This window comes from Polyodon spathula, chromosome 6 (assembly GCF_017654505.1).
Source record: "Polyodon spathula isolate WHYD16114869_AA chromosome 6, ASM1765450v1, whole genome shotgun sequence".
Lineage (NCBI taxonomy): Eukaryota > Metazoa > Chordata > Actinopteri > Acipenseriformes > Polyodontidae > Polyodon > Polyodon spathula.
Window position 1 is genome coordinate 71,933,259 of NC_054539.1, and position 22,078 is coordinate 71,955,336.

The 22,078-nt window shown below is 36.8% G+C and overlaps 1 protein-coding gene across 1 annotated transcript in view; it reads right to left on the minus strand.

Moving 5' to 3' along the window:
- Positions 1-4,371: 4,371 nt before the first annotated feature.
- Positions 4,372-22,078, minus strand: part of LOC121316604 (heparan sulfate glucosamine 3-O-sulfotransferase 5-like) — a 72,865-nt gene continuing 55,158 nt past the window's right edge. The window contains exons 2-3 of the mRNA XM_041251650.1: positions 6,744-6,885; positions 4,372-5,350 (exon numbers count right to left, since the gene is read on the minus strand). Of these exons, the coding sequence (XP_041107584.1) occupies positions 4,417-5,350; positions 6,744-6,850 (1,041 nt within the window). The 5' untranslated portion in view covers positions 6,851-6,885 and the 3' untranslated portion in view covers positions 4,372-4,416. The remainder of the gene's footprint in view (positions 5,351-6,743; positions 6,886-22,078) is intronic.

Here is a 22,078-nt window from a genome sequence, read left to right on the forward strand (position 1 = left end):
CATTTTTGAGTACATTTTAAAACTTATTTTTTACATTCAAACTAGGTAATCGCAGGGTGTATTTTGTCAGAGTGAAAAATATAATTTGTAATCTCTTTGTAATCTCAGCTGTTTAAAAAGGTATAATACGGTATACTTTTGGTGGATATTTGTCCTGATACAAAAGCCGAAAGCAATGTTATGTCAGTCAGACCTCAAACAAGTAGAACGTTCACCAGAGTGGAAAGGTTAAAAGTGGTTTGCAGTGAGGTCTATGTTCATACAACTCTTCTGTGTTCAAGTGCCTTTCTAAATTCTTCCGTGCAATAAAAATCTATTCAACTATTGCCCCAGTTATGCTGCTTATGGTCAGTTTTATTTTTACAAGCCCTCAAAATCATGTTGAGCGTCCTTCCTCTCTACACACAGCAAATCAAAATGGTGGACAACAGAAAATGAATGACAAAATGTCCTGCAAAAACTAAAATCAGTATAAAAACTGTGCTGTCTGTGTTATCGTGACTTCCTATAATTCAAAGAAATTCAACTCAACGATGTAAATAAATAAACATTTATTAAATATCCTTATACCTAAAACTGAGCTAAGAAAAATAGTCCCATATACAGTTAATTTAAAAAAAGTAAAACCAAAAATGAATTAATTTTAAAAAAAGCAACGTGTAGATGTTGAATTTAACAGTGCCATTGAAAGTGCAGGTTTTTTGTATTTGATTCATTATACTTCTTGTAATTCTTGGTTTGTTCGTTACATTTTAAAGAAATAATACTGCTCATTTTCGTCATGACACAGCACAAATGAGTCTGCTTTTAATCCCGCAGACTCTCCTTCACAAGATCTGCTACAGTATCAGGTGATAGTGGTGTTTTTTTTTTTTTTTTAATCATCCTTTGTTATCCAGGGTAGTGACAGGAGGTATCCATACCAGATTAGCGTTATTGCTTCACAGTGGCGAGAAAGACGTTTGCATTATGAATACCCGGTCACTTGTCAAAGTGGTTTATGGCTGGACAACGTGGAGATGTACTGGGTCTGTGTCAAGAAACAATTTAAAACAATGCAGGACACAGCAGAAGAGATGATACCATCGTACCTGGACACACTGATATGGAGAGAAAGGTACGGCAGGAATTATGAAGATTCTTTTTACAAATACTCTGCATCAAAGATCACACAGCTGTGTAGATGATGCAACGACTGAAGGAGGAGTACAGACGGCAACAAAACACCCCTTTAACCACAAGAGGCTCTTTTAAGAGCCACCCAAATCTTTTTTTTTTAAAAAAGCTGAAAGTATAAGATTTTTTTTTAACTCTGCATTTTCACAATGGGACACGGAAGTGCTGTCGTTCCGGGAGAAGGGGCAGAGCAATCCCAGTGTTTTGAATGCTTACTTTTGTGTTTTTTTTTTTTTTTTTTCACCACTTAAATTAGAGTCAATGGTGTCAGATTCAGACTCATTCAAAATCTCTCGTACACTTTGGTTTCCAAAAAGGTCGACATTGACATAAATCTGCTTAGTTAAAATAGCTGCATATTTTTTCAAAATTCTAGGGGCAAATGTACATAGCTACCAATGATTAGCCCATTTTTTTAAAAAAGAATTGCAGACCCATGGTGATATGCTGCAATAGCAACACCTCCACGTGACGTGTTTTGATCAAGCTGATGGCCCCCAAACAGGGTGAAACATGTCTGCAGTGGCTGTACTCTTACTTTTAAAACTCTTTGTTTAATTGTTTGATTGATGTTTAAATGGAAAAGTGTGGAATGTGGCTAGGTGGTGATTGGATGATTGATTCAAACAATTAATCAAATAGTGACACCAACCTGCTATGTTGTAAACCGAAAATGATATCATATCATTGCGACAGTGTCCCAGATTTCTTGTTGTAAATGAGCAAAAATCTGCGATTTGTGAAAATGAACTACCTACCGTACTACTAGCAGCAGGAAGACCCCTTTCTGGGCAACCACATTAGAGTTACAATGGGCTACTCTCCTCATTGCTTTACGTTGCAGTGTCCCGCATTTATTTAAATACTGATAATAACATTTAACATGAAAAACTTATAGAGCTGAGATACATATATTAACATGAGGTTATAAGTTAAAAAAAACTTATGGGATACTGCACATTAATCCTAGAAACCTGAAGGTCTTGAAATGAAGCAAAAAAAGCAGCAGTTTTGATAAATATGTTTATAATTAACATTGATGATAAATGTGCAAGTGTGCACGTTAGTTTCCATATTCTTGAAATGACTTATTTTCACAGAAATGGAGAATATTTAAACCACACTATACATACAATTTAGTTCACAAATAAGTGTTGAAACAAAGACACATACAGTACACACTCAAAAAGGAGTTTTAGCTTGCAAAAGTCTCTATCATTTCGGTTATCAGTAATGGATTTTTCCTTTCTTTGATATAAACAGATGTTTTCCAAAATACTTATCAGTAAGTATATCAATGTATATACACATTGCATACTCATAAAGGTCTTTATATAGCACTATAATGCAAGTTTATTGGCATGTTAATGCTTTAAAAATACAGCCTATATATATTTTTTTTAATAAAAGGGTTCAATGTCTCTTTAAACGGCAGCCCATAGACTTATTTATGAAAGCCTGAATGGAGCTAAAACACAGCTAAATGGAGCTAAAACTAAATCAAAGAGTTTTTTTTTGTCTTTTGTTTTTTTTTTCTATTCGCTTTGGAAATGTGTTGCTGTAACATGTCAAAAACTTCCATATGACTTCCTGGTGCTGCTGTGAATGTCAGTTTCCAACACAACAAACTGTAGTTGCAATAGTTGACCATAATACACAGAGTTTCTGCACATGCTGGAAATAACCAGTAAAAATGCTTTAGCAACCAACCCTAGTGCCACTGCCACAGAAAGTAGTATGATTTACAGGTGATGCATGAATATTATTTGAGGCCAGGTGTTAATTGGTGTTAATAACACTATGTAACAAAAATTTTGTTCCTGGGTAGTAAGTGTTATTTCCTAATTGCTTATGCCTCAAAAGTATAGAAAGTGGCTATTATTCCCCACAAACTTTGCTTTTGTGACCAGGACAGTGATATTGTAAATACAGTATAATCGTAAATCTCGAAAAACTACTCACTTCTAAATCTTTTGTAGTCATTTTTGTATTACTTTAGTATAAATACATGTTAATTTGGATTCATATGTTGTTTTTTTCTGACTTTATGTGAACGAAAAGACACACATTTGCCCGTTTTCCCATTGGATATAGTGATATTTTGAAATATCACTGTCCTGGTCACAAAAGCAAAGTTTGTGGGGAATAATAGCCATTTTCTATACTTTTGAGGCATAAACAATTAGGAAATAACACTTACTACCCAGGAACAAAAAAAAATAAAAATTGTTACACGGTGTAATCATCGTTGATTGCTTAATGACTGATATCGCTTCATTATTTACAAGCAGTATAGTGTATATAGTTCCTTGTGTGGAATACAAGGTATATGGAAATAAGAGACATAATACAATAAAAAAAAGAAAAAAAAGAAGGATTAAGATAAAACAATATAAACAGAAGAAGGTTCTTGAATGGAAAAGAAATCAGGTTTTTAAAACATCTGTATTGTCCCCAGTATTGTCGTCGTCGCCCCTGTACCCCCCCTCACCGATGGAGCTTAGCTCATCACTCAACCATCAAACAGAATGCTTTTAAAAATAACAGCTGTGAATTGCTATTTAACATGGCTTTTCTAAAAAAAAAAAAAAAAAAAAAAAAAAAAAAAAAAACACTGTAAAATTGTTATACAGACCCATATTTCTGAAGCAAAAGATTGTTTGATTTTCTCTATTTTAGTACAAAGACAATGTTTCAAATGTTATGGTGGTTATCTCTTTTATGCAAATGACTTTAATTTTGTGCAGATCAGACAAAAGTACTCTTTTAAAAGGGTAACTGCAATGTAATATGAGCAATTTTAAAAATCTGGCCTGATTTTTAATGTTTATTTTACAAAATAAACACTTAATTTTAAGTGATTTTAAAGATATACATTATAACCATGTACAGACACAAATGGGAATCTAAAATCTGTCATTTAAACAGGTAAGTATGTTATATGGTTGGAATGGTCACCTAAAATAAAAGGTTAATGAAAATCTGGAAAATTTTAAACGGCCTATAATATATATATATATATATATATATATCATATATATATATATTATATATTATATATATATATATATATATTATTTAAAACATTGTAAACTAAAGTAAAGGTATAAACCAATTTGGTATTAACCAAAACCGAGACAGAATAAAATATTATCTTCACGAAAATAAAAAACATCAAACCAAAGAAACATTTTTTTAAAGGTCTGTTAGTTTTAATTTAGATGTTAAAAACATTTAGCTTCATGGCCAATTAAATGTTCTTCCAATGATCTGATAAAATTTCTGATTAAAAGGGTGAAAAAACTTGCGCAGTTTGGTAACAACAGAGGGATCCACATCTGGGTGTATTCGCCCTTTGCTACCTGCCAGGCACTTGTTAAAGACAATGTTAAATCGCAAGCAGTAAAACCCTCTGGTGGCATTGAAGTACAAGTTATACTGACTAATCCTTGTTGGGAGATTTAAGAATTGTTCCACAAGCTGAAGCTCTGGCAAGGGATCCGTTATGAGCCGGTCTCCGTCCACGATATGAAACTGTTCGACGGGAAAGTATTTGAGCCACTTCTCTAAATGTTTTGTGTAAATGCTGGTGCGCACTGCCTTGTACTTCGTGTTGACCTCACAGGTGTTGGAGTCGATGGCTAACTTCTCAAATTTGTAGTAGGTCTTATTCTTCCTTTCCTTGCCCTCCAGCACTTGAGTGTAATCAGAAACGGCTCTGGTCGTGGGCTCCCGCACGATAAGAAGCAGTTTGATGGACGAGTTCATTTTAAAGATTCGTTCTGGGACTTCCTCGGTGATGAAGTAGGCAGGGCTTTTCTCTATGGTGATTTGATGCGGGTGAGAAAAGGGCATCTTCCCTCTGTACCATTCGATGCCCTTGGCGTAGTTGGGGTCATTATCAAAGAAGTGGACCTCCTGGGAGGCTTTGACCACGGCTGGGTGCAGGTTCAGCATCTCCAGCAGGGCTCTGGTGCCCCCTTTCCGCACTCCGATGATGATTGCTTGTGGGAGCTGCCGGACCAGGTTGTGAAGTCGAATCTGTTCTGTCGTGGCGTTGCCTTTCCTAAGCTCGTGCAGCAGGCCACGCTTGAACTGTAGGGTGCGCAGGGGGATTTGCTCAGGGATGTGGGTCTGATCTGATCGACCTTCTATGGGGCAAATAGGCTGAGGCCTGTCAAGCAAAAGGAAAATTAATAAGTGAAAGCACTGGACAGCATGCATCTTCAGTTATTGTTAGAGAGCTTGGATTCAGTTTCCAAATTTATTTCACTATCCCTCTGTCTCTCTATTTAAAAATTGACAAAACTGAGCTATGTTTTTACACAATTCTACTCTAACTTTTGAGTTATCCATAACTACACTATTAAACACTCAATAGTACTGAATTTATGATTACTAAAAGAAACAAATATTCAATGACAAATGTTTTGACTAGAGGCCGTCTTCAAGAAACATCGTCGAGGCATTTGTCATTGAACTGTAGTTTCTTTTAGTATCCAAGTATTTTTTTTTTTTTTTTTTTTAGCTAAACAGAGGTTATCTTGCATGTCCTTGAGACAAATGACCAAATATGCATTTAGTTCTCATGAAGCTGAAGGTCAAGGTCTATGGATTGGCTGTGAACCATCAGGACTGAGTGTTTTAACCAGGGTGAGCAACTCGTTATCACTGTGTTTAGACACAGCGTTTTAAGAAAAGGAATTCATTGAGGTATTTTATTCCCACTAAAGTACACCGGGGTTCTTGTAGCAGGACCTCCCTTATAGCGGGAGCACCACCCGGCCACTGAGTTGGTCAGCTTTTGTTATATTAGCTGTGTTTTCCCCACTGTGTTCTGGTTTGTATTTTTCTATTTATTATTTCTTTTACACTTTTGTTTGTGTACTTCGGCCGCATGCTAGTATAGCCACATAGTATAACCCCATCCAAAGTCTTATCACTGCTGGTAACCTAATTATGTCAATAAATAACTATAAATTGTAAATAAAACCAGGATGTCTGGGCCATCGTTTTGACTGCAATTCCTCAATCTCTCTCTCTCTCTCTCTCTCTCTCTCTCTCTCTCTCTCTCTCTCTCTCTCTCTCTCTTTCTGGCTTTTGCAGCAGATTCCCACACCCCTGTTTCAAATGCTTTATAATTGATGTGTCCTTAAATGTAGTATTTATTTATGACACAATGTAGATGCCCAAGAACAGAAACGGCTTGTTAAAACATTCTGATCTCCTAACAGTAATGCAGTATTTCTATAATAGCTGTTGCTTTCAGAATTCAACGTGGAGATTTTGATGCGCATTCAGTTCAATTTCTATTTGAGCTACAGTGATGCCTTCAGAAACAGAGTCCATTCCTCATGGTCGGTGACTCATGCTGGCTTTCGAGGTTCACGCTCTACACTGGACTGCTACAGTGGTGGATGTGAAAGAGTGAGAACTGGGCCCAGACCCAACAGCACTACAGCTGTACTTTACACCTGTACTGCATTGGAATCGCTTCCATTTTAAACACAATGTAAAGGAGAGGTAATTTACACACATGTCAACTTGAAGAAAAGATCTGTACTGACCTATCCAAGCTCCCAACTCTGGTGACTAGATACAGGAGACTTCCAATAGCAAGGCTGCCTAGCACAAAGAGCTTCTGTCTCAGCAACGCCTGCTGTTTGAATAGCATGGCCCTCCATCAATCTTCAGGACTGCGTCTTCAGCCTGCAGGGAGCAAAGCACATAAACCACTAATCACCAAGTGGGAAAGACAGGTTAATGTTTATTAACTGACAGTCAATCAATTCCTACAAGTGATTAAGCCACACTTGCAAAATCTTTTAAGGCACTCTCTTGCTATTAACCAAGATGCTTTTAGTAAGCACTGTAATGAAATATATGGCAACTAGTCCCACATGAGTCGTCCTGATATAAATGCAGTTTTCCTCCTATTGCTATACATCCACAGTGTACAGTACAATATGGTTTCTGTTTTACATCAACCTAATACGCAGTGAACATAATATGATCCATGTATCTGCAAACAAACAAGACTGACTGTCGTAGCAGGGCCTGCAGAATTAGCCAAATAAGCCTTGGTGCTTTTAGAAGATCTTCCTAACTGTTTTATTCAGGGTCAGGTGTTTGAGCAGCTAAAGTTAGTAACACTGCAAGATTTCCCAATCAACCTGTGAGGTTAATATTTAAATGGAAGAGATATATTCCAGCAATGCAATCAAAGGAGTTATTGTTCTTTAAGGGTAAAACTATGTGACGAGATGACACATTGGCAATACTGTATCTATAAACACCAAGAGTGTGCTGATACTCGTACTCCCCTTTAAGAAGTATTTATTGGCAGGTATTAAATGAATTTATTAACCACTGCCATATGGCAGTATGACATGAAAACATCAGAACCCAGATCAGAGGAAAATGTGGTAGCTAATTGCCATTGAGTGGTGCTCAATTGTAAATGTGAGGGAAGGACAGATTTTCTTGCATTGAAATCAACACATTAATAAATTGATTCATTTAATTCCAGATGAAAACAGTAAAAGATAAAACCTTAAATCCAGATTCCCTCATCATATGCAAGTTAAAAATAGGCTTTTAGTGTATAGTTAGAAAGAATAATTCTATATATCACAAAATGAAAGCTTAAGCCTGTATAATGTATAAACGATGCTGCCAAAATGCCCACTCGTTTAGAGCTGCAAATGAAGCACTTTGATTTGTGGTGATCCTTCGCAAACAAAGTAGGTGATATCTTGGAAATTTTAAATGTTTACTCCATTTACATTGACATATTTAATGGTGTGATGAAATTAGTTTTAACTACTGTAACTAAAGAGATACAAAAAAAAACCCAAAACATAAATACCACTCCAGCACTTTACTCCATTAAGGCACAGATTTATTTGATTAATTGGAAGGATGTGCTACGATACATATTATTGATATGTTTTTCTAATCTGTTTTATTGCGATCATTTGAATGTCATGAATTACATTAAAGCATGATGAACATTCCATTCAACCTGCGTGTACCCACCTATAACCAGCAGAGGGCGACAGATCACTATTTATCCACAGTGTGAGCCCCAGTGCCAATAAATGACAACTTTCTCTATGAACTAAATAACATCAGTATTAAATAATAATCATAATCCTTTTTTCTATGGTTAGATTATGTACGTGATTAAATTTAAATATGAACCAGTAATTATTAACCAGGATAGGATAAAGGGCTATTTGAAGTTTTTTTTTTTTTTTTTTTTTTTTCTGCTTGTATGCAAAGAGAACACTAGGGTATTCCTGCTCTCATTAGTGTCAAATTATAAAGAAACGTGCAAAAGAATAACTTGTTTTTAAAGTTAAATTTAGTGTGTTTAGTGGAGAAAAGCTGTTTAACAATGTCAGTTTTGATTATCAATCAATCATAATACATGATATAAAGTAAAAAAAAAAAAAAAAAAAAAAAAAAAAAAAACCAATGTATAACACATGATAGTAGCATAATACGTGAAATAGTACATTATGAGTAAACAAGATCACTGCTGGGGAATCTTGCTCCTCCAGTCAGAGACCTCTGCTCACCCAGCCATTTTACCAAGGACCCTATTCTTAAAGCACTTTACTTCTATGTTCTGAGACGAGACAAACGCCTGTTTATTTAATAAAACAAGGAACAAGCAGCTTAACATAAGGTCTCTTAAAGGGGCGCAAATCAATGCTATGCAAATATTGAAAAAAACGCTATACAGTAGATACACTTCTTCACACAACCTATTTATCGTGACACAGTTGTTTATTTTTCATACAGTAAAATGTACATGGATTATTGTTAAAAAATGACAAACCAAAGTAATTGCGAAAATTAAATACACCAGCAATTTTTTTTTTTTTCCAATAATATTTTCCTGCATACAAACAAGAACACCTTCTCAATGCACTCTGTTATACAAAGCCTCATGACTGTTTTCCAGCAGGCTCATTTAAAACATGTATAAATCATATTTTTCAATGTATGCAGTTATCAAACAGAAGCAATGCTGTCTTATGAAGTATAATACTGATGCAATTACTATTTTATCACATGGAATTCACAGAAATAAACAATTTGTCCTTAGGCATGTACCTAATTTTGTGGACTGCCAGTTTGAATTGAAATGATTTTCATTATTGTTTAGTGCTTATGACAGGTTAGGGATTTATAGACCCCACAACCCAAAGTATCTGTCAATTTATAGACCATCACAGGCCAGCACAGCAGCTAATAAGACACCTGAATTGTTATTGTCTTCAGTAATGTTCGTGATGCTTAGTGAAGTAGATCGATAAATCGCCTCTGGGGAGAAGCACTGGCAATATCAATATATAGATAAGGATGGCTGTATTTATATCAGCCAAGATCTGATCATTAAAAAAGACTCAATAGGATTCAATACCTCAGCTAATGAAGGTGTCAGTACTTGATTACACAGACATGTATGTCTTTAATTAGAGGACCATTTCACTAATGATGAAGATCTGAACAGTGGAAGCCATCAGCTCTCAGGAATTATTGCACACTACTGTTCCTTAAAAACACTGTCCTGTGAACTGCAGTGTTGAGACTGGAAATGTAAATTCCTTATGACTCGGTCTATACATCGCTACATTTCAAACCAGTCGAAGTGATTAAAAAATTAATATCCATTTTTGTCTCGGGACTCCATTCTGCTTTTGGGAGCTTGAGGTATTTATGATATGTTGTAATTACTTCTTGCATTTTTAAATGTTATACTGTATATCAAGTCTGCCAGAAAACTGGTCACAAACACGCAAGCAAATAATCTGTGACACGAGTTACACCAGCCACATATACAAACATTTGCACTTAGACAAAGACAGATATATAGAAATATATGATGATTCTGAAAATGCAATTTACCAAAAGATGACTGCACGTGAAATGTATTACATAATAATTTCCTTTATTCTGATTCCAAACGTGTTGCTTTCTCAACGCAAGATGCATTGCAGGAATAGACATACACTTAAATTTATACTGAGCCAATGTTTGGGTACCGGAGTACCTTTAAGATAAGCCTGAGGGGGATAAAGGTGAACAAACAAATATTTGTTTTCAGTTCCTTATTTTCTGTTTCTCCGCTTAGACTGTCTCAAAGCAAGACCTTCCTGGGTTTACGCAGAGTTCTGTATCTCCGCATGATCCCATGACTGTGCAGTTTTTCAAAGCTGGGCGTGCACGATATTCCTGTGCCTGAGCCCCGCTGTGTTCTCAAGCACTGCCATTGAGTCCTGCTGCAGTTTGCAACAAATATTGAAAACAAGACCAAACTAGTTCCATAGCAAAATAAAACAGCACATTTAACACTGATTTTCTACAGTACACTGAGCCTCCTGAGTTGCTCAATACACGAAACCCTTGAAAAATTGTATTTTTCTTTTAAAACACATTTAAATTGTATTACATGTATAGCAATCTTGATCTATGCAGGCGACAAATCTAAGGGGATACAGAATTCTGTGGGGATACAGAAATCTGTGTAACACCGGGCCGCCTCCCGTCATCCTATGGAGAAACACTGAAGATGTACAGTATGTAGCTGGTGTCGGCTGCTGCCTCCTTGGTCGCAGTCATTCTGACAAAGTGAGAGCCGGACTACCTGTCCTCTGGAGTGCCCATATACTAAAATAAAGGGTGTGTAACACATGCAGCATTTCGTGTGCTATGGTGACTGGCAAATGAATCTTTTAGCTTGCAGTATTTGTGCATATTATTATATTAGTGAATAGAGCAGACACACCTTCCTTTTTGCGCGCAGTATGGGTTTCTCTTACCACGCAGTATTTCAGGTCATTTACCACCGTTTAGTGCATGAGGCCCTTAGAATGAATCCACGCATTTTGCTTGAAACAATGGACCATGCTGACAAAGCTTTACCATGATATAGATATATAATTAAAGCCTGATATTAAGAAACTGCTGTTAAAAAAAGCCACTATGAATATCAAACTGTTAACATAATCAAAACAGACTTAAATGAGTTTAAAGCTTAGTGAATAGGGCCTAGTGTCTGCATATAATTTCAGTAAAAATGCCAAGTTTTACAGAAAAACAAATTTATATCTATCCAATTTAACTGAATTGCTTGTTTTATGTGTACCTCTCTGAGACCAGTTTTACTATGGAGACAACTACTTCCTATTCCAATAAAAACACAGCATGGCAGTAAACATACAGTACATATCCTCATCTTGCAGTCAACACCATAGCAAAGAAGACCACTGCAACCACAGGGTCTAGATCACACGGCCAGGTCCCAAGTTACACAATGGCCTAGACTTCACTCTGAAGATTCACATTGAATGTCATTACATTCTCGGCAGTCTGCATGGCAGAAATCTAAATTCTGGGGCAAAATGAAGAACAAATATTGAACCCTGTTGTTCTGTTTATAACGCTATCCCACTGGTATTTTTCGGACCTTTCTGTAAAGGATTACTGATTATTGTCTAGCTTATTAGAATGTTTGCACACTTAACATGAAAAACACTATATGTTCTTTTGAATTTATTATTTTGTATCTCAATTCTTTTTTTACCTATAAAAGACAATAAAGAACCAATTACTGAGTTATGTGCTTCTATTGAATGTATACAGACTAAAGAGGCCTTGAAATTAATTCTGCATTTCTAGTTTCTACGCACGTGCTACAAAAGTTTTTGTGAATTTCCCCCTATGTTTGTTCTGAACACTACCACAACTTGCATACAATGACTTTGATGAACCAGTCCTGTCAAAGAAAAAAATAACTTGTCCTGTTATCTAAAACCAGATCACTTGAGTGCCCTGAGCAAAAAAAAAAAAAGTGTATGACTAATTCAGCACTATTCAGTTTATTATTACTGATCTGCACTGTTTCACTCGGGTCTCTGCTTTGAGCCAAACTCTCATATCAGTTCTTCACTTTAGTTAGTCTGTCTTGTGATATTAGACATACATTATTTATTGCTCCTGCTGCTCTGCGTTGTGTTGGACTGTCCTCTGGCACCGGCATGTCTGCAGCTGAGCTTTACTCATTTGTGCATTAGTGGATCTCATGCTTGAGAGAAATCAGTTCAAATTGAATTTTTCCTTCATGTAGCAATACCATTAAATGGATTGATGTTTTATAGTACTTAACACTGAATCAGACTTCGGGTAGAATATTATGCACAGTCTTTCATTTAGTATAGCCTCTACTCTTTAATCAAAGCACTGTAAAGGGGGCCTTTATAATAAAAACATGTACATGCAATATGATAATGGGTTTAATACCTTGTATTCTTTACTTTATTATTTATTTTTTTAATGGCTAAATTTAAATGATTATACACAGCGTTATGACCTTTTCAATGTATTTTAAAGTTTGTAATAAAAACAGCCACTATCTCTTCTCTGTATAGTGGTAAGTGTTTTTATTTCAGTCAGAAAACTGTTTCCAGTTCACAGTATGGTAAGTGATAATTTGATAATTTATTTTGACAGTGTTTACATGCACTCCAATCCAACACTTCTAAGCTGCTTGAATGCATTTACAGAAGCTAGCTAAATTGGCTTTGGTTATACTCAAGGGATAGCAGCATAAACCTTTTTTCTCCTACCTGAAGTTGGTTTCTAGTCTATTCGCTAATGAAAGGAAATTGTATAATCTTCTTACATTCAACAGCTTTCCAGAAACAGTCCAGCCTTTCTACCATATTTTGAATTACTTCAGTCAATACTACTATTTTCTCATATACTTGTATGGAGATCTTTTTTAAACACAATTTAAAACATGCCCTCTCCAATATAAAACACATCCAGTAATGTAACTGTTTTATTATTGATTTTTTTTTCTTCAAGAACATCTAAACAAAAATCCTCCTACAGAAAAAAAAAACCCTGCATGCACATAGTATTGTAGTGATCCCGGTTCCCACAGGCAGGCACATCACACAGGGCGAGGCAATCCACAAAAAGGTGGAGGGAAGACTGTCTTAGTCCACCTCAACCTACCTACCAATTTACCTCTCTGTCAACTGAATTATTGGAAGGTAAACCTATACAATAAATACAATATCCTGTGTTTGGAGAGAGTCGGGGTGCTTTATATTGCTATAGCAAGGCGATCAGTAAGGAATACAATAACATCACTTGTAAATATATACTGTAATGATCTCGGTTCCCGCAGGCAGGCACCTCTCACAGGGCGAGACAATCTACACAGGCGGAGGGCGGGCGCAAACCCAGGACCTCTTGCACTAAAGCATATCGTCGATACCGCTGTACAAAGGAGCCGGCTCTTTTGGGCAGTGGTATCGACGATATGCTTCAGTGGTAGGTTGAGGTGGACTAAGACAGTGCAGAGGATCTAGAATCGAGTCGCTTATTCACCCGCCACAAACAGGCACTGCAAGTGGATTCAAGCATCCGCTTATTTTGGATTTGTTTTTTGAAAACCGGACTTATTGGTCACATGTTCGTGGAAATTCCGAGGCAGGCTACAATTGCCTGTAGCTGTCCCACCATTCATTCTCTATACCACATGCAGTATAATCACAACTGACTATTGTGTTGCTGGGAACCAGTAAAGTACTAGAAGCTTGATAACATGCGAACTCAAGCTGTGCAGCAAAATTGCGATGCGTGTCTTTACATATTAAATTGAAATATCATGCATAATTCCTATTTTTTCAGTGCGTAAAACATCCAGTATGCAGCTTATCTGGACCTCTGGTAATTTGACAAGGGGTATTTAAGACCTGGATGTAATTAGGTAAGCAAACAATGTAGTAACATGGTAAAGTATATCAACATGACTGTTTACAGTATGTGGAATAGCTTATTGCGTTCTGAAAATACATGTGAAAATGTAAGTGTGACATATAGATGTATTGAAAAAATATAGATGCATAGATACACATACCCTGGGATACCAACTATGAATCAAACATTTACTTCTAGTAACTGTTTTTATAATTATGTGCTCAGACTGAATTATAATTTTGTTACAGAAGTAGAAGAAAACTAGTTCTTTTAATTTCACATTGACGCCAGCAGAATCAATGTCCTTTGTTACTCACGATGCTGCGCACACTTTATACTTGGCAGTGAAATAGGCAATATTCTATGATGGAATGACACAGGTCTGTCACAGTATAATCAGCCACATGCATTGCAGAATCATTGCTCACTTTCATTTTCCAGACTTGACTGTGTGGAACCTCTATCAACTAGACATAAATAATACACAAAAAACACATCTTAACATTTGTTTTCTTAAGTGTGTTTTTTATTTTTCAGTATGACGACTATTTCTACTGTATTCTCACGTCATAGTCCATGTGCCAAACAAAACATTGCATTATGCAGTGAGAAGTTAAAGCATATACAGGAAATATTAGCACACATAATCAGCTAAAACAACACAAACATCCGATAGTCAATTGTGTCATTTTACTTTATATTGGTGCAGATTCCAGTATGCTATCGATTATCGGTACACCCTTAATATATATGTTATTTGTGTTGAGCTTGGAAATTCTGGCCTGTGATTGTTTAAAAGCTCATCATAGGTGCAAAATTAGATTAACTATTTCCTACACATCCTTACACCACCGGGCAATAATCTCAGTCTGTCATGCGATTGGTTCACATCACTGTCAGTCCCGCCACTTTTTAAAGGAACGCCCTTCACCTCCACTCCTAACAACAAGATAAAATGGCTGAATGAAAAACTGCTGAATGGCAATTCTGTGACCTAACACAAAATGAATTACAAAACAAACTACAAAAGAAAGAAAAAAAAAACTTGTGGTGTGAACTTCAAAAACATTTTCTGTTATTTGTTTCTGTTATTTACTTATGCTACATCAGCTATACTTAAACAAAATACTGTAAAGCCATAAATATTTGCAACCAAAATATTTACTGAATCACACCCATAGAACCTATTTTGCCCTAGAAATGTTGGTGACCTATTGTACTGGTAATCTTCATTATATGTACAGCACAAAGATATCCATACGCAAAAAAAAAGCATAAGAAAAGACTTGCAAATATTTATGGCTTTACAGTATTCAAACTTAGATTTACTATCCAAACTTGCTTTTCTTATTATTTTGACAGACTAATTTATTAAATATGTACTGCAGACTCAGCCACAGTGGAAAACTAAATGCCCCTCGGGAAGACTATTGCTACCTCCAGGGTGCCTGCGGCTTCAGCATTACAGCCCCCTGTTGTAAAAGTAGTTTTGCCTCAGGTCAATCATTTTCCACTACAGCCCCCCTCTCCAGTCCATATTTACTATATATATATATATATATATATATATATATATATATATATATATATATATATATATATATAAAAATCAATATATATGAGGCTTCTGACTTTAATAAGTGGGAGGCTAAAATTTATACAGTATTTGTCGACTGCAACCCCCCTCACTAGGAGGTGGAAGTGACTACCCGAACAGGGCTAAGTGAGGCTCGAAGAGGATGAAGGGAAGCAGCGACCAGCTGCCCACAAGCCTGCTGTTACCTCTACTGGACCTTGCTGCCATCAATTCCTTTGTTTTGTACAAGGATTGCACCAGGGAAAATATCAGTAGGAGACATTTAATCTTGAAGCTAGCCACAGCGCTTTGGCAGAAACATTTTGATCAGAAACCATTTCTACAGAACTGCAAGCTGCTGCATCTCAACCTGGATTCAGTGCTGCACCGAATGACACACCCAAGAGCTAACACATGTTACTTTTGTTTTAAATTAAAAATACGTTCTTACAGTTTTGTATGTACATATATCTGTTTACACACTAGTTTCTTTTGAAATGTTTATTACAGATTTTCTTTTTTTGAAGTAGTGCTTTATATGTGGTAAGTTCGAAAATAAACCCTTTTATGTTTAATTGTTCATCTAAATACAACGTTTCGGCTGTGCAGATGTTTTATATGACGTGCTTGAATAAAACTCTTGAGTTGTATCTGATAGTTTGTCTTTCATTTTAATATTGATGTTGTTTAAAATGTAACCGGTTTTAGGTAGGAGTATAACCGTGGCAGTTCTAGTATAAAATTTTTGTTTTATTATTCAAACTCGCGCATCACCGTTTCCATACCCTAGTACTGTGTTTGTCTCCTCCCTGGTCTGATGTTCCTGCAAGCCACAATGCCAAGTAACAGTTCAAGTTAAACGTTGTTTGGTTTATTCCCAAAATAAACAGTACATAAAGTTGAAATCACATTTTATTTATTTTGTACTTTTTTTTGCCTTAGCTGTTTCTTTTTAGTAAACAATGTCCATAGACATATTGTCATAAAGTAATGACATTTACTTGGGCCTTTTTGTAGCTGAACAAGCAAAGAAAACTGAAACTTTAAACACTTCAAATAAAACAAACATGAAAATGACGCTGAAAAATGAGGGGGAAAAAATTCACCGTTTTGGTTCTCGTTTATTACATTCCACAAAACAGAAAGCCGTAAACCAGAAAATATGTAATATATAAAATCTATATAAAAATCACCACATTTCCAGCAAGTTGGGCACTGATTAAGCGAGGTGTTTCAAAATGACGTGCTTGCTTTTTTTCTGTCCCATGAGATTCTGGTTTGCTCTAAAGCAGCACAACGCGTTTTTGACCAGATGGCCTTCCACAAAGATCAATATGTGTGCGTGTGCACAATCTGGTTTGTTTACTTTTTGCTGTCTAAAACTTTTAAATAGAGGCTAAAGATCTGCTGTGTTGATCCTTGTTTTTTTACATATTAATCTCACATATCACACTGAGATCTTTATCATTTGCCATTTTTTAAACTGTCGCACAACTTCTGGTGAGGTGGTAAACAAGTGCAAGTTATTTTTGTCATTTCTAGCAAATATGATATTCAGATATTTGTCTCCCAGCACTAATATTATATATTATATATATAATATATATATTATATATATATATATTATATGATATATATATATATATTGATAATATAACAGATTATGTGTGACGTATGCAAGTTGACTCGTATGGGTAGTTGATAACTACACACACACACACACACACACAGTACATTTTCTAACTGCACACTGTAATAGTTCATAAGCTCATTAACTATTATGAGATCTGTTGTGGTCTTAAATATAGCACAAGGCCTCTGAAGTCATACCATGTGGTTGTCATGTGACTGTAAACAGTGTGTCTATCTCTATTAGATGTCATCAGACAGCAACAAAAAAAGGAGTAAACAACTTAATCTAAAACCACCTTTATAAATACCAATACCTTCTGTAGAAAAGCAAATTGCTTGGAAATGAACAATGAACAGCTGCCTATATTACAATGTCCTGACAAATAAAAAGAGGTAAAAGACAAAAAATCTTGCAAATCTTTATTTAAGAAAAAAGACTTTAGGTGCCTTTATTCCCTCACTCCTTCGGCTAATTTAAATGCATGTTGGGATTTTTTAAATTAGAAATCCTGCACAGATTTTTTTAATGCTAGAACCTAGAATATGTATTTTTCACCAAACAAAACTACCCTCTATGATTTACCATGAAAATCCTATTTATCATTTAAATTCATACATGCACTGAATACGATGCGTTAAGCAGCCATGGGTTACCTCCATTGCGGGGTTGATTTAGTTTTAGTCTGTTCATAGGCTTTCTGTCAGTTTCGATGCTAGGGAAATTGTGCTGTATATGGTTGGAATAATAATCACCATAACCCATATCAGAGAGGTCACAACCAATTGTTTGAGCGCAGCACACTTATTCTAAATAATCCATTTTACAAAGCCATGAGGAGGAATTGCCTGGAAGACCCCCACAAGTTCACATAGCATTTAGACACACTAGGATACCAGTAAAACCAATGTCAAGCTACTGTTTCCAAACCATTTCCCCACAATGCGGCTCTTGATATCACTGCATCCCTATGATGGCAACTTTTGACAACCCCTAATTAACAGCTCCTCTTGGCTTTGGAAAACAGCCCCTGGAAATGGCTTCTGCCACTGCTTACAGCAGAAGTGAGCCCTTTCTCTTAAAGTGATTTTTAAGGAAACGTTTGCAAGATGTGTATATATATATATATATTTGCAACTACATTACAACTAGACCACTTTGGCTCCTAGTACAACAAGAGTTAACCTGTCACTGAGTGCTGCTAAATAATTAAAAGGAAAGCCACATTTTCCTGGAGGACATGCTCATTACCTGTATGGGTGTCTGATTGCACAAGAGCCTCTCCCCAGCTCTCTTCACCGACTCCCCAATCCTAACAGGGATTGGCAGCGTTTAACAATGGAGCAACGACAGCTCCCGTGTCCAATTAAAGCTTTCTTTGAGGATTAATAAATCATATTCCATCAGCCGCGCCATTCCCCCTCCACCCCCAGGCACTAACCTCCACATCCTCACTCTAATCTTACAACACGCTTCTCAGAGATCTGAGCTGATCAGAGTTAATTGTTCCATTAGTGCTAATAAGCAGGCAGCTACCTGAAACCTTTTTTTTTTTTTTTTTTTTTTTAATATTTACATGTAATTAATCCACACTGTCATGCAATATCAGATTTTTTTCTTTTTCACCTTTAAAGACTGAGGATGAACATTTTCATGTGTACTTTTCTTAGTTTGAGCTACATGTCAATGTTTAATTAACAATACCATATTCCTGGCCAGTTTCTCCCCCAAGTTTATTGTCTACCCCAAGGAATCAAGAGGAAACACCTGCTGGGAGAGTCATCTGAGAGTCATCACGTCGACTACCGATTTGGCTGGCTAACCCCCCCCCCCCCCCCCCCCCCCCCCCCCCCCCCCAGCCCCCCTACCCCCCCCCCCCCCCCCCCCCCCCCCCCGCCGCCCCCGCCCCTCCCCCCCCCGCTCCCCTTAGCCATCACCCGCCATCACCCCCATCGCAGCTGAGCTCTGGAAACCTGCCACATTCTCATCATTAAAGAGCACTGCTGGGATACCCTGTCTGAAAATCAGCACACAGGTCAACTAAACCATGGAAGATTTGCTCTCCAAGGCAACACGCTGGCTTACATTTTAAATGTAGGCTACTGTATGTAAACAGTAATGGTAAACAATATTTTTTAATATTCATGTTCTATCTTAAAATCCTCCAGAAATGCTGTTATTGTAAGTGCTTTTTTTTCAATTTGATCCCTGTTTTATAATTGTCAAATCCCCAAGTCTTCCTCCTCATTGGTAGCCACATATCCATCCGGAGGACTGAAGATCAACAAACAAGCTCAGTTCCCTGTCAAGTCAATTACCTCCTTTCACCTGCTGATCCGAAGCAATGCAGCACTATGCTGATATACAACCAAGATCTGCAACAACAGCTCAAGTCATTGTTGTCAAAAATCAGTCAAACAGACAGACAGAAGCTTAGCCTACCTGACAAATACAACAATACAAAAAAAACCAAAAAAAAAAAAAAAAAAAAACACGCACTTTGCAGGGTGAGTGATACAGAAAACACAGAGAAAAAACCTATAACTTGCACATTTTACTCCAGGATGTCAGTGTTGAACCTGTGGCACCAGACCACAGACAGTTAACAGCGTTGAAAGTTATCAAGCACTGTATCTGCTTGAACTTTTAAGGCTGCATGTAATTCTCCTTGTGTGGCGTATCATCTTGGACTTTTGACATATTTTTATGCTTGGCTGGAGCTTGGATGGATACCAGAAGAAAACAAGTATATTTGCTTACTGTCTGTTTGAAATGTTCCATTTTGAAAGCCTGAATTAAAAATGTACCAGATTTCTATAGATCTCTATTGCTAATGTACCCCAACAGAATATAGCATCTCATTCTATTTATGCAGACTCGAGTAATGAGGTTGTTTTAAATCTATGCTGCTTGCAGGGGAATTAAAGTGGCTTTGTCAGATTCTCATATGAACAAATTTCACCCGTGTTTACCCAACTTGAAATGCATAATTTGACTGTGCCTCACAGATACAACCCATTTACCAATCAGGAGGGCTGAAGATCACGTTCAATGATTGTTATGAAGCTATTGAATCGGTGAAATTTCTGCCCGGACCCGTAGGGAGCCTGACTAGCAGGGGTTGCTGAAGAGAGTGAACCAAGACCAGTCACAATTCATAACAAAAGGATCAGCAACTCGGCACAACCAGGATTTGAAGCAACAAGCTCCAGTTTGTGTAGCTCACCATGCACTCACGCGGTAGCGCCTTTACCGGAAATATGAACAAGAAAGCCACTGTTACTCAGTAGGATCTTGCCTCCAATATTTGAGGAACTTGAGGATAATATATGACATTGCAAAGCAACTTGAAAAAGGTGACTTTGAAATGTACAATTTCAAAAATTGATTAACCTCAAATCAAAAGAGAAAAGGATTAATAAAGGTTGCTTTTTCGACAAAAGCAAGAGGCAAAAATAACTAACATCACACCATCAGCAATATTGGATTTTGCTTGCAGTGCAACTGGAGCTGCTTTGCATGTAAGCACGTACTGTGTACACTTTAAAAATCGAAAGTATTTGAATATTTCCTGAGAATATGGATAGCGGAGCACTGCCAGACTGCAGAGCTCAGATGTTACTATTAATCTGATTAAACCTGCAGAGAAACTCACTCTCCGTGCTGTAAAACAGCTTTCACTGCTCTAATTGTTTTAGATTGCCTGCATACAGGGAGAAGACTGCAGAATATGTGTAGCGACTGTAGTGCATAGATTTGTTTTGATTTCAAATGACAGGCTTTATGCTCTACCTACCATAAAGAATCGTAACTGTTTCAATGTTATCCTCCACCTCCATCAAGGCCATTTGTTGAATTTGTTGCACTACAGCCTGTCAGCAATCAATGCAACTCAGCAGGGCATCCCATATTAACATTGCCTTCCACCCCAAAAACAAAAAGGTCATTTGATGTCTAGACATGTGTAGCTTTGTAGAAAGGAGCCTTATTGCACTCACTGACGTGAAGTAACATCGCTAAGAATTTCCCTTGGGCCATTTATGTTCCCCCATCCCAGCTGCCACAACACCAGACCCCTCCTTCACCCCCAAATAAAATCAATACAGGCTCCTGACACTTTTTCATTTAGATTGAAAGTATGACTTTCAATCTAAGTACTAATCAATAGTCTGCCTTCAATGTTGTTTTGTCAGTTTGCTCTTTGAAAAATAGAACTTTCATACCTTGAGATCTTATCCACTGAAGCCCTAACCTGAGATCTGTCTTGGGTGGTTAGGGAAGAAACTGGACTGTGCATTAAAAACTAAAAAGTAAGACACTGGCATGACAGTGTGTTCATTGCAGTTTACTGCCAATTGACTTCCTGTTAGGTTGAACAGTTGTGCTTTGCGGAGTCAATGTTTTGTAAGAGGAAAAAATCAATGGCGAAAAAAAAGATAATCTCAATAACAGACTGTGTTTTGAGATTTGCTAGCAACTTATCTTTTCATGCTTTGATCATGCCACAAGGGGTTACTGCTAATTTGATTTCAAGTTTAAGAATTAGCATTGGGTCAGGGCACAAGTCCTACAGAGCAGCATTATTAGTCATTAGATGAACAGTAAAGGTATATTTGATGCTGGATTTGTATGTGGTTTTAAAATGAATCTGCTTTATTTCTCCAGTATCCAAATACAGGCCAACCTTCTTTCCATAAACCTGCCTTAAAGGAGTATTATTTTAAACAATCCAGATCAAAACAGTATCATATATTTCTGCAGACCCGGGGCAATCATTATCATGAAAAATCCACTTGAGGAAATGGATGGGATTTTATTTTATTATCACAAACAGATATGGTGCACAACAGGGATAAAAAGGATGTGGCTATTAGATAATTAATGATTTATCTTAGGGACAAGTGCCATAAGTA